This window comes from Balaenoptera acutorostrata, chromosome 14, assembly GCF_949987535.1.
Source record: "Balaenoptera acutorostrata chromosome 14, mBalAcu1.1, whole genome shotgun sequence".
Taxonomy (NCBI): Eukaryota; Metazoa; Chordata; class Mammalia; order Artiodactyla; family Balaenopteridae; genus Balaenoptera; species Balaenoptera acutorostrata.
This window is the reverse complement of record NC_080077.1, coordinates 33,291,741-33,305,804: the sequence shown is the minus strand read 5'-3', so window position 1 is coordinate 33,305,804 and position 14,064 is coordinate 33,291,741. Positions and strand designations below refer to the sequence as shown.

At 38.5% G+C, this 14,064-nt stretch overlaps 1 protein-coding gene across 8 annotated transcripts in view; it reads left to right on the top strand.

Annotated features, from left to right (window-relative positions):
• Positions 1-14,064, top strand: part of L3MBTL3 (L3MBTL histone methyl-lysine binding protein 3) — a 120,000-nt gene that overhangs the window by 9,268 nt on the left and 96,668 nt on the right. For all 8 annotated transcript variants that reach the window (XM_057528264.1, XM_007190838.2, XM_057528266.1 and 5 more), the window contains one exon: positions 12,243-12,358. In XM_057528264.1, the coding sequence (XP_057384247.1) occupies positions 12,257-12,358 (102 nt within the window). In that variant the 5' untranslated portion in view covers positions 12,243-12,256. The remainder of the gene's footprint in view (positions 1-12,242; positions 12,359-14,064) is intronic.

The following is a 14,064-nucleotide window of genomic DNA, read 5'->3' as shown; positions in this document are numbered from 1 at the left end:
GAGAGATGCTTCAGGTGTGAGTTTAGATTTTTCTCTTATCCTTATTGAATAAGCCTGTTTAAGAGGTTTGAATTTAACTTCTTTTGATGTATTCTTCACTGACACTTAAATAAGGAGGGTTTCTTGGAGCAGGAATGTTATCCTTCTGCCAAAGAGGTAAATAAATACTTAGCAGCCTCGTTGTTAGTTAGAATTTTCACTGGAGAATAAGAGATAGATGGACAAATGAAGATCTTTTCATGATTTCCTCTCTCCCCAGTCCCTGCCCACAACTAGTCTGTTAAATTTTCCCCTTCTATTTTATTCATTCATTTGATAAATTTTTATTGATTCCTACTGTGGATAATCACACGGGATAGCGAAATGAATAAATCCAGTTTTCTTTCCTCCAAAACCTCCTGTAAGTAAATGATCATGATATGATGTAATAAGTATTATAATTGGGGTATAGATTCTGCCTTTCCAGCCCCTCTTCTCCTGGCATCTTACGTACACATATTCCAGTACTTGTACAGAGAAAGACTCACTGTAGTCATTTGAGTCCCCTTTGGAGAGGATCCATAGCTTTCATCCCTCTTTTTCCTCCTGGCCTCTTGCTGCGATCTCTTACGGTGCTTTCTGTTTGCCTCTGTACTAGCTTACTTGAAAGCAGGTCCTGGAACCACAGATGGTATGCAAGGAAGCTTTTATGCCTCCTCAGCAAAAATGTCACAGTAAGGTTGCCAGTGGCTTAGTCTTGGGTCGCCGTTCAGAGATTATGTCCTTCATACTTTTCTCCTTGTTAAAATGTTCTTTATAAGAGCTTCGGAAAACTAATACTTATTGACCTTTCATCAGTTTCCCAAATTCATTTTGAAATTTTATTTGCCCATGAAATCCCAGAATCCTACCACAGTTCTTAACTTCCACTTTTCTCCACTTTCACACCTGGACTCTTGAGAAATCAAATAGGACTTTGTGGTGCAAAGGTATTGGCTTTTGCACAGTTATCAACTCCTCTGCCCTGGGATACTTCAGACATCTGGTAAACCCATGTTTGGAGGGGATGTGGACACTGGAGAGCAGCTTGTTTCTTTTCTTCAAAGTAACTGTAGCTGTTGTGGACTGCGTGTCCAAAAAGTACAAACCACTTTAACATGCATAATTAAAAAAATTTTTAATCCATATGAAGTAGATATTCCTATTCCATTTTTTAGATGAAGGAGCTAAGGCTCAAGAGAGGTTGGGTACCCTGCCCAAGATTATACAGCTAGTAAACTGTGAAGCCAGGATTCAACCCAGGCACTCTGGCTGCTGTGCTTTTTCACCTTTACATTAGATTGGCTTCTTTACTGACTAAAATACAATGTGTTGGGCACTATGGTATAGTTTGAGGGGCACTGTCTTGGGAGGTAAAAGTCCGTTTATTGGTTGGGTGATCTTTTCTTATCTGTGAAATGAGGCTAAGAATTCTTGGCCATCTTAAAAGGTAGCTGTGAGGGTCAACTAGTCTAGTATCGGTAAGAGACTTTAAAATGGCAAAGCATAGAAGAAACCCTCCAGCTCCAGTATGTTTGTATCTCTGGAATGAGTTAGGCTTGTTGGCTTTGTGTGACTACCCCTAACATGGCCGTGTGTTTGTGGGTATGTGAGCTCCCCCATTACAGGCTGTGCACCTCTCTGGTGTCATGAAAGTACGTAGGAGGCCATTAGAGAATAAACCAGAAAACCATAGATAGACCTCAGGAGGCAGAGGTTTTGTCTTTCTCAGGATCACTTTCTCCAGCCTGGACTCTAGGTCCTGAGGGCATTCCCCAGTGTTAGACACTACAAATCTCAGCACGTGGATGCAGATGGGGAGCTCAGCCGGGAGGTGGCACCTCTGTAGTTGACTCTAGCCTGAAGATGAATACATTCTACCCTGTAAAATACTACCTGCTCTCATGTTGTTTCTTGAATTTATTTTCTATAACTCAGCATTTTCCGAAAAGGGGATTCCATGGACCTCGCTATACTGTGATAACAGAGCCACAAGGCTAAGTGACTGTGGGAGACTTGGGCTCAGACAGCACTTCACAGATGGCTGCACTGCTGCTGACACGCGCCATCCGCCTCCCTAAGACCCCGGAGGGTTACGCATCTCCCTCACCGCAAAACTTTTATCACGGGACATGCAGAAATGGTCTAAAAGTTTTGAGGGGCAGACGTTGAGAAATGTGGCCCTAGCTTTTCATCTCATCCTGTTTACATGCCTTAGCCTGGTCCACAGTGTGATGCCAGCCCAGCATGGTGGCCGAGAGAGCCTGGCTTTTGGGTCCAGCTCCCTCCCCACACAGCACATCCTTCTCCATTACTTCAGAGGTATTGTTCTATGAAGAAAGCTAGTCATTTCTGGAGCCATGTAAATATAGGTATTATTATTATTAACAATGCAACATCTACTTTTATGTAGTGATCTTGACATCTTCTGATGGAGCTCTGAACACAGGTGGCTTACTATAAGAGATGCCATTGAAATAAAATGAAGGGAAAGGGCAAAAAAAAGCCACTGACTAATTTTCTGAGGTCACAGAGCGACTCTCATGAGTGCAAATAATTGTTAAACCAGATAATTAGAGTAGAAAGTTAAGATTTTATTGACTGCTTACTATGGGATAGGCACTGTGCTGAGGTATTACCTGGCTTATCTCATGTAATCCTCAGCATTGCCCACTGAAGAAAAGTTCTGTTATTTGCCACATTTTACAGGTGGGGAAATTGAGGCTTCAAGGGATTAGTTGGTCTTATGTCACAGAATAGGTAATCGTTAATCTCTGGAAAGTGAATTGAAGGGAGGAAAGGAAGGCTGTGGTTTGTTTAGGAAAGGGAGAGGGATGGAAAGAGGAACTTGAGAGAGAGTGGCAGGTTTTGAGGATGATGCATGACGTGTTTGATTTGCGTCTGTCTATGAAAGGATGACAAGGGGCAGGGTGAGTGGGGATGGGGAGGCCCAAAACAGTTTTATACGCCACTTTAATAACGTGTTTAGCAGTGGGCAGAGGCCGTTTTGATGATATTACCGAAGATGACGCTTAGGACTTTTTTGAGAATGTCACAATGTGCCAGAGACAGCATTTGGTTAGTGATTGATGATTTCTACAAAGTACACCAAAAGCCAACTTCAGTTGATGGTATTAATGTGGGCATCCTAGCAACAAGGCATTGGATCCCCACAGTGGAGGCTGACTTTCCTTATTGCCGTCTTACTCTTCTGCATAGCGATCATTTTTGTTTCTTTCGTGGTCATGATTTTAGGGTTAACATTCCTGACTTACTCTTCACAAAAGATAACATTGCCCTCTTGAACCCAAAACTGATGAGTTTAGTCCGTTGACACCAGGCAGTGAGATCTCAGCCCCGGCATCTCTCTGAATGAGAGAATTTAAATCTGATTCTCAGTTGCTGCTTCTGAGGTCATGTCTACCCCCATTTTACAACTACTGCCAGCTCTTGGCCTTGTCATCTCTGTAACTTATTTTTGAAAAATGCACCTGTTAACTGTAAAGCTATAAAATGGAATTCTAAAAAAGCAACTTCATGTAAAATTATTAAAACCATTTAACTGGTCTTAGTGAACAGTAACGAGCCGTTCTTTTAAATACTGTAATATTTTGAAAACAATGGTTTTTGAGCAGGAATGACCAGGCTACAGTTAGTACACTTTCTTTAGTAATCTTTAATTCTCACCTTATCTGCAGATCCAGACTTTTGGTTTATAGGCAAGGCCCACTCTCTTACTTTATGTTGGAACGTACTGGATTGGGTTGCTTATCTTTCAGGGGACTGTTCTCTCCATCACAGCCCCAGGCAGCCTCTTCACCTTGAACTTGCTGTAGAAGTGCAGCCCTGGGGGAGTCTCTGCTCCCACTCTAAGCCACCATTTTATCCTCTCCTGGAAGATGTGAGGGAAGGAATCCGATGAAAGGGAGGATTATGAAGGACTCTGTTTATCTCCAGTCAAAATAAGATACAGTAGATTCTTGACATTTGTGAGGGATACAGCCCAAGACCATCGCCAAGTCTCAACCTGAAAAAAATCATTGTAGCATGTAATTCCTCCCTTCAGATTACTAAAGTATAACTGAAAAATGTAAATGATCTCTCTAGACCTTAAATACTTACCTCGCTTGCTGAGCAACTTTTGTGCTGTCGAGAGCACTTATTGAAACAAATTCACACATCTTTTCTACTTATTTCCTTTTGGAGCATTTGGTAGTTTTGTTCACATAGTGTGTCTGAGTCATCATTGCATTTGACATTTCAGCCTTTGATTTATCCGAAACTTCTATTTTGTGGCTGGGACCTATCACTTTCATAAACATTTCCGTATTCTCCTCGTTCTGTCATCAACACTAGAATCAACTAGCAGTTGCTTTTGTTTCATTTCTTAACAAGAAACAAAGTTTTTATCACTTTATTTACAGTGGTCATAGCACTCAGACAAAGCACTGTGACTCAGAGCGCACCTGGACCTTGGCCGGGACTCTCAGTTTATGGAATGTTATTCAGAATCGTGTCTCTGCAAAATGGCAAATTACTAAATGTCATGGGAACTTCAGCTGTCACTCAGGAATGGTAGAAACCATAAGTAGTCTGTGAGTGCCAAGGTTCTACTGTATGTTTTTGATATTTCAGTTGTGGAGAAGTGAACCCTACCCTTTCTCTTTTCACCCATCTGTGGAGCTGATACATTTGCATATATAGTTAAATACCTACGAGTTAAATTACCCAAGAGCTTTGGGGAAGTTGATTTTCCTAGCACCTTCTAGTCTATAGCTTCATTTGTTGGCATCAGTAGCAAGCTAAGTATTTTCGTAAGAAGACGTGCCTTTCAAAACATGGAGTATTTTAAATAAATATGAAACAGGATTTTAAAACATTTTTTTTTAATGTAACTTTTATTCTTAGAAAAACCCCACACGTTTAAACATTCAACAGGTACTAAAGGGTACACTACACAGAGAGAAGGTTCCCTCCCTTGGTTGTCTTTCAGTCAGTCGTTGCTCCTTCCTGGATGCAGCCAGTGTTACCAGCTTCTGACAAATCCTGACAAAGATAGGCTATGCATATATAAGCAATACACGTATTTATATATACCCCATTTGTTTTACACAAATGGTAGCACACAGTTTTTATACCTTGCATAAAATTAGTAGTATTAACAGTATCTTGGAGCTCTATCTATATCAGAATGTAAAGAGTTTCCTCATTGTTCTTTGTTTTTGTTTTTTGTTTGTTTTTTTATTTATGGCTGTGTTGGGTCTTCGTTGCTGCGCGTGGGCTTTCTCTAATTGCGGCGAGCGGGGGTTACTCTTTGTTGTAGTGCACAGGCTTCTCATTGCGGTGGCTTCTCTTGTTGCGGAGCACGGGCTCTAGGCGCACGGGCTTCAGTAGTTGTGGCGCGCAGGCTCAGTAGTTGTGGCTCGCGGGCTCTAGAGCACAGGCTCAGTAGTTGTGGCGCACGGGCTTAGTTGCTCCGTGGCCTGTGGGATCTTCCCGAACCAGGGCTCGAACCCATGCCCCCTACATTGGCAGGCAGATTCTTAACCACTGCGCCACCAGGGAGGTCCCCCTCATTGTTTTTTAACCATTGTATATGGCTGTACCACAGTTGTCCTTTACTGATGGACAGTCAGGTTGTTTCCAGTTTTCTAACATTACAAACAGTGCTATAGTCCATGAATCACCTTTTACGTTTTTTTATACATGTAAGTATCTATAGGATAAATTTCTAGAGGTAGAAGGGCTGAATTGGAGGATATGTTCTTGAAAATTGATCTCCATGGAGGTTGGTTCAATCAATAGTGCCACCATCGGTATATGAGAGGGCTTGCATCTCCATATTCTTATAACATAGGATTTTTAAATGTAAGGTGTTAACTAATTTCATCACCACCTAATGTTTCTAGATTACTAGTGGTACATGTAGGCTAGGGCTTCCAGAGATTTCTTTGCATGAGAGATTGAGGAAGTGCATCCATTCGATACATGATTCCCAGGGAGAGTCAAGTTGCACAGCTTTGGTTTAGAGACAAGGCGTGGTGCAGGAGAGAGAGAAGAGGTAATTCTGAGGACAGTGTTAAAATGTCATTTAGTCTGTCCTCCAGCCCTTTTGCTGAATTCTTAGGGCAAGGAAGTTGTAATAAAAATGAGTAAAAGCTGAAATGAACTGTTTCACAAAAGAGGGACTTTGGGAGTATAATACATTTGCATTGGTGCCAACAGTAATGGTCTTCACCTTCAGTAAAATTCTCAGCTCCTTGATGAGGCATCCACAGTGGGCATTGGTGGGAGCACATTGGGTGTCAGTACCCTTGATATTAGCCATTGTCAGCCGTAACATAGGTGAGTGGGAATCAGAAGCTGCATGGATGCATTTGTTGGATATCTGATCTCAAAAGCTGTCCCTTTTGACATCAGCAGTGGCTGGAGACCATTAGCATTTAGAAGAGGTTAGGAGAAAAGTGGTACATCTTGGCTAATAACACAGAGGACCCATCATGGTACATATTTAAGATACTTCCTTAGGAAGTCTCAGCAGCATTAACAAGAGATTTGGGGTGTGATTTTCTGCAAATGAGAAATACTGTTTGTGACTTGTACTGTGAGTGACCATTATCTACCTGGTTTTTAGGCCCGTGGAATACAGGTTACACATGGGATGATGGACCAGTGCCAGGTGAAAATTAAAGAAAATATAAAGCATAGCATTTCTAAGTACTAAAAAAAAAAAAAATTGCTTAACTCTTAGAAGCACAATTTGTTGAAGTGAAAGGACTTTGTATGTTTGTATACAAGTGCACACACTTACAGAAGATGAAAAAGGAGGACGATTTAGGGTGTCATAAAACTAGCTTCTGTTCAAATAATATTGGTTGCTGGTTGTTCTACCTGATTAGGAGATGGTGGGAAAATGCCTAATCTATCGTAGCTGTTCAGACTTCATGTGATAGTGAAAGTAGCCAGTGGCTTCACAATTGGATAAAGGAAAGGACAATGTAGTGAATATTTTTATGCTACTATATTTTATACATAATGTCCACAAGCCTTAGAATGAAACAACGGATGGAAACAATTTTTATAAATTTTAGATATGTGCTTGCAGGCAGAGTATACTATGTAACATTACCAGTGTTTTGTATAGCAAAAGCATATTCTAATTATTTCCTAAAATATGTAATAAACATTTACTGCAGCTTTTGTACAGTGATAGCTTTTAGATTACTCCTATTTTCTATTCCTCCTCCTAGTCACAGACAGCATTTTTGCTGTTGTAACTTTCATACATTTATGGTTTTTAGGTAGGAAAAGACCAAAAATCTATTTGTGTTGCATATGTGTCTCAATGACATTTTGTTAATAAGCATATATTTGATGGCACTTTACTAAAAAGGATACATGTTGTACTGATCTGCATAAATCGAGAACTTTGGACCTAGTAAACTGGTTCCTGGATTTGCTGTGTTCCAAGGAGTAAAATGGGGAAAAGTAGGCTTAGCCAGATTCTCAGAGGGGGTAAGACTTTGAGACAGCACAAGACAGTGGTTGAGAAAAAAGCCCAGGGTTGGAATCAGACTGACCTGGGTTAAAATCCTGGGTATGCCACCAAGTATGGTTTTGGGTGAGTTACTGAACTCTGCACTTTTTTCAGTGTCGACTAGAGGGATGATAGAACCCATCTTTCTGTGAGAAACAAATAAATGAAATAATTTGTGTAAGTTGTCTGATGTTTTGAATCCTTTTCTGGAAGAAGATGCGATTGAATGAATAAATGGAAAATTTTTCTTATTAAAGGATCACTCAGGTTTTACCTGGTTTATCCACCAGGGGGAAAATTATTCTATCACTCTACTATCTATCAGGAAAAGTCGCCACTCCTACCTTAGAAAGTCAGGTTTGTTGCTGATCTTTGTGTATTAGTGAGGTAGGAGTCATAGAGAACTTCAGTATGAGTCTTAATTTATTTCATATTTTTACTGTTTCTTAGATTAATTCTTCCTCAGGCCTTTACAACCTATTTCCTGTTTTGAGGATTAAGTCTTAATGATAAAGGAAGAAAGAATATTGAAGCATCTAGTAAACTCCAACAGAAGATAGCTGTAATTCAAAGAAACACAGGGCTTTGTTTTTTTTTTCCTATTGACTATTTAAAATGTGGAATGTAGTGTAATAACCACCCTGGACCCTTCACTCGTCTTTATCTTCACAGTTCCAACATGTTGCCGGTCTTATTTCACCACTTTACCCCTTAATTAATTTGTAGCAATTTCCTCACCTTATATCCCTTCATTTCACAATTTCAGCTTGTGTCTCTAAAATACAAGGAAGACCTCCCCTCTTTAAAGTATGTATCATCATCATCCCTCAAAAAAAAGCAATGGTATTTCTCTAATATCAAATAGTCAGTTGGTATTCATATTTCTCCTCCTGTCTAATCATCTTTTTTTTTTTTTTAAGATTTTTTGATGTGGACCATTTTTTTTAAAATTTTCTTTATTTTTATTTTTATTTTTGGCTGCGTTGGGTCTTCGTTGCTGTGCACGGGCTTTCTTTAGTTGTGGTGAGCGGGGGCTGCTCTTTGTTGCAGTGCGTGGGCTTCTCATTGCGGTGTCTTCTCTTGTTGCAGAGTACGGGCTCTAGACGTGCGGGCTTCAGTAGTTGTGGCACGCAGGCTCAGTAGTTGTGGCTCGCGGGCTCTAGAGCGCAGGCTCAGTAGTTGTGGCACACGGGCTTAGTTGCTCTGCAGCATGTGGGATCTTCCTGGACCAGGGCTCGAACTCGTGTCCCCTGCATTGGCAGGCGGATTCTTAACCATTGCGCCACCAGGGAAGCCCGATGTGGACCATTTTTTAAAGTCTTTATTGAATATGTTACAGTATTGCTTCTGTTTTATGTTTTGGTTTTTTGGCCCCGAGGCATGTGGGATCTTAGCTCCCCAAGTAGGGATCAAACCCACACACCCTGCATTGGAAGGCGAAGTCTTAACCACTGGACTGCCAGGGAAGTCCCTAATAATCTTTTTTTTTTTTTTAATAATTTAAATCAGGGTCAAAACAAGATCTATGAAATGCAGTATTGCGATTGGTTAATATGTCTCTTAATCTAAATTTCAAATTTCCTCTTTCATTTGTTTATTAGTTACTCCTTACAATTTTTTGTGTGTGCAGAAAACAAGTTTTTAATCCTGTATAGCAGTGGCTTTCAGACTTTTTGGTCTCAAGTCTCTTTTATGCTCTAAAAAATGAAAAACCCAAAGAGCTATTGTTTGTGTTATATGTATCAATATTTACTGCATTAGAAATTAAAGTATATTGGTTATTTATTTATTACTTTTAACATAGTAAACTGATTACCTTAGTATGTATAAGCACAATTTTTGTGAACTATAATCACAGTTTCCAAAATTTAAAAGAAAAGGTGAGAGAAGTAACACTGTTTTACATTTTTGCAAATCTCTTTTATGTCTGCTTAATAGAAGAAGATAGCTGGATTCTCATACCAGCTTCTCATTCAGTCTGTTGCAATATTTTGTTTTGGTTGACACATATGAAGAAAATCTGCTTCACACTGGTATGGGGTTGGAAAAGGGAGGATTATTTTAAGTTTTTCATTTAATGATGGACACTCTTCTTTAATATTACACCAAAACTTGATATGTGGTAGTTTCTTAAAGGTTAGTTGCAGTGTGCAATTTGAAATCCTATCAGTGAGCTTTCTGTGCTCTGTCACATTAAAATCCATCAGTCTGTGTTGCACTTTGAATGGATTCTTTAGCCATGCATAATTTTGTAACTGTAAGCATTGGTCATTTGGAAAATATCACTTCACTGAGTTATGTAGATCTTCCAAATGTTGACATACTTCATTGTGAAATATTTTAAAAAATCATATTCATGAATATCACCACCCATCTCCTTAGAAAAGTCTATAGCTATTGGGAAGCTGTCAAGCTCATGGTGGTGGATACAGGTTTTCCAAAATGCTGAAATTGTATCATTAGTAACGAATGCTGTCAGTGTGACAAAATATTTTCCAAATATCCAAACTTGAATAAACATCGTTTTTTAAGTAAAAGTGGGATTCCATAAAAAAAAAAAAGCAGCTTGTTCAGCTTGCATCTCAAACAATTCACCAGTGCTTTCCCTTGAGACGGCCTTGGTATTTTGGCATGCCCGAGCACTTTGTGCATACTTCTGTTTCATCACACAGAATATTAAAAAGATATATATTCAAATATCGACTTAATAAAATTTATTATTTTACTTCATCAAAGGTGGTTTTTAGTGAATGTGACATTTGTTTACTGTGAGTGCATGCTGCTGAAGAATAAAATGACTGCTACTGCAGCTGGGTGCCACAGCTTCAGCAGTTTTATCCACTATTGCTTTGCACCATCAGTGTAAATGTCAACATAGCGAAGAGGGCAAATAACGTGTTAATATTTTTATGAAAGTAATTTTGACTTCTTGGACCTTTTGGAAAGGTCTCAGGGTTCCCAGTACAATCCATGTTTTGCTTCTTATGTCTTTATGGTGTGATTTCACATGTTCCTTTGTCTCTGGTATTTCCTGTAAATAGACTTGATCACAACAGATTTGATTTAGTTTTTTCCTGGCAGGAATACTTCATAGATGGTGTTGGGTTGGTAGGTATTCTTAGAAGGCATTCATGGTCGTTGCTAGAGTCATCATTTTAATGGTTGCGAATGGCTGTGTTTCAGTTCTATCATTCCTTCTTTATTTATTAGCAAGAATTTTTTTCTGAAAGGAAACTTCTTCTCACCAATGATTTGGTTACCCTGAGATACAGTTCTTATCGATCCCATGCAATATGGGCAGGATAAGTCCTTGTTTCTTTTTCCAAATAATAAGTTGGTTGGTTCCCTTGTATAATCAAAAGTGATCAATGAGGTGTTCTTGGTTGGTTGGTTTGTTTTGAATATTGTTGTGAACTCATAATGATTTAAACTTATTTGATGTGTTTCAATTCACTGCAGCTAATATCCTTACTTTGGCCAACAGAAGCCTCTTTAAGTTTGCTTCTGAGTCCTTTTGGTATGACCTCTGCTGTCTTTGATAGCTTCCTTGCTTTTTTATTTGACAAGATGTTCCAGGCTCATCTTGCACATTTCCTGCCACCTCTGGGAAGGCCTGGGAGAAATGGTATTTAGAGTCCACAATCTGAACACTAGGCTGTTAATTACTGTTGATTGGTGGTTGTTTCTAGAGTTTGTCAGTGGGCAAAGCTAGAAAATATGCATACTTTTTAAACATAAAATGCATCATGAAATTATACAGATACTTCCATTTAGATTTAGGACCCATTGATCTTTGATCACTTGTCAGTGACACCAACATAATTACTTATTTGTTTCACCCCATACCACACAGACAGCAGTTTCAGAATAACAATATCAATACTACCGCCAATGGATATATGATTATGAAAAAGTTTGTTTTGAAAATGAAAATTAAGAGCATTATCACAGTGTAGCTAGCCAAATTGGTTATCTTAACGTAGCCTAATTGTGTTTGCTGTACATTTTGAGACTGTTTTCCTATTTCTCAGAACATTTATTTGGCAAATATTTCAACTGAGTTAAATAAATTAATTTCATGAAAGAATCAGTCATACTGTATATTCATTGTATTGATAGAACAGACTTAACTGTCAAATTTAGTGTAGATGGCATTCAATAATGGACTGAATTTTCTTGTTCTTTTTTTTTTAATCTAAATGGCCTCTTTTTCAACATTTTATACTGGATACTATCCTTTATCCACATCTACTCTCTTTTGAATGTCTTGGGGTGGGGGGAACTCCTTAGAGGGTGAAGAATTCTATCCATATGTCATCATGATTTTTTGTTCTAAGTGAATATGCTATGAAACAATGAATTCCTCTTCTAACAATAGCAAAAATTCACCATGGCACTTTTTGTTTAACCTAGAACTTTTATTAATATATTTTCTCTTATAATTTACCATGGATTAATTATGGTATTTTTCACTTGGAAAAATATTTTTTTTCACTAGGAAAAATATTAATTATGGTATTTTTCACTAGGAAAAATATTTTTGAAGCAATTATTTCTAAATCTCTGGATATGGGATATTATGATCAAGAAAATTATGTAATTAAGGGAAATTGAAGCAATGACCACTAAAATAAAAACTGATTTGTATGTAGAATATTTAGTGATATGCCCTTTTTTCCTTTTCCAGGTTAAAAAAAAATCATGACTGAATCTGCCTCTAGCACAAGTGGTCAAGAATTTGATGTATTCAGTGTTATGGATTGGAAGGATGGAGTAGGTACATTACCAGGAAGTGATTTAAAGGTAAGCTGTCTTTATTACATAAAATTGTGTGTGTGTGTGTGTGTGTGTGTGTGTGTTTATTATTAAAATGAATTTGAGCACATATGTGAAATAAGGATTAAAAGCATTAAGCATAGTGGCTGTAGTTTTATATGATGCTTGGTCCTCAGCATCTCAAGATGATAAACTGCTGATGGTTTGGCAGAAGCCTTTGTCACTTGGGGTAGGGGACTTAGAATTATATCTGCAATCTGTACGCATTTTGTAGAAAGTAATGTATAGCTTCAAGGAAGATGGTTTCAGGTTTTAGTCTATCAGGATGGCCAATAAATGTAAAAGTGGTAGACTTAGAAGGTCTAGCTTTGTATATTTTTTGTAGTCATGGGCTTTGTAACTTGAAGTGAAAAACCACACTCCCTGTGTCCTAGTTCTCTTATTTTAAAACTGGATAATGTTAAAATATTGAATAAACAGGACCGTTCACCTCCCTTAAATTATTTATACTGTAAACTGTAAATATGGATTTTTGTGTAATCACTTGTTCAGAAGCTGGTCCTTCCTGTAAATGAGACTGCTTTTGTATAGCTGAGAACTCTCCTCAGAGAGCACTGCTTCAGTCTGCTCCTCTTCTAGGTGCTCACCCTGCCCCTTTTCCCCAGCCCCCCAAAGCCACTCCAGGACCACATCTGCTGCAGCCTGGGACAGGGTTGTGCAAGCACCCACCTGGGAAGCCAGCCCCCCCACCTCTCATTTCTAATTTGCTTTTGCTCTGATCCTATCTCTGGGACCTTGAACCTGTCTGGGGCCCTTTAGACTTTGTGTTTGTACTTAGTCACTCAGGTGTTTGAACATCCGACCTCCCTAACTGGCCGTCTCTTGGCTTGCCTTGCTAGTGCTTGGTGTTCTGGCCTGTCTTGAATAGAAATTCCTGCCCCCTAATACCGACTTCTTGGAATCCAATCCCTTTTAGTGGCCACTTGACAAGTATCTGAGCCAAATCTGTTCTAGCCCATCCTCAGTGGTGAGATTTGGACAGTCCACCTCTTGTTGGAAAAATACTTAGATTTTAGTTGGTTTAGGTTTAATTAAGTGCAGTGTGCCAACATATCTATCTGAGTTGAGTTTAACAAAAACATTGCAGTGAGGTTTAGTGAAATACGGAAAGGAGATTTGGTTTTTAGTTTTAGTTCTATGTGACCTTGAACAAGTCAGTTAATCTCTTTGGGGCCAATTTCCTCTTTGGTAAAATAAGGAATTGAATGCCAAGGGTTTTATCTTCTCTAACATTCTCCAAATGTTCATCTGGATTAGATATGATGGAAATAGACTGCTGAAATTTTTGAGAAAGAAAAACTGTTCAAGATTCTGATAGTGTCAGCCACATAATTAGCTAAATGAGCTTTGTTATTTAAATTCTAAGTTTCACAATCTTTATCTGTAAAATGGGGTTATAGGATCTATGTCATAAGCTGGTTATAAGGATTGGAAAAAGTAATATATGTAAAACACTTAACAAATTGTATCTTTTCTTGCTTTATGGTATATTATGTAAACTGCCTTTTTTTTTTTTATTGCTTCAGCGTCTTATTTTTCTTGTACATTTTTATTCCTTCTAAATGGCTTATTTTTTTTCCATGTAGGTGGATGATGAAATTTATAATTTTTGTTCAGCTAGATTTTGACAATAGAGTGAAGTCTCCATTCCTAAGAAATTTAGATTGCCTAAA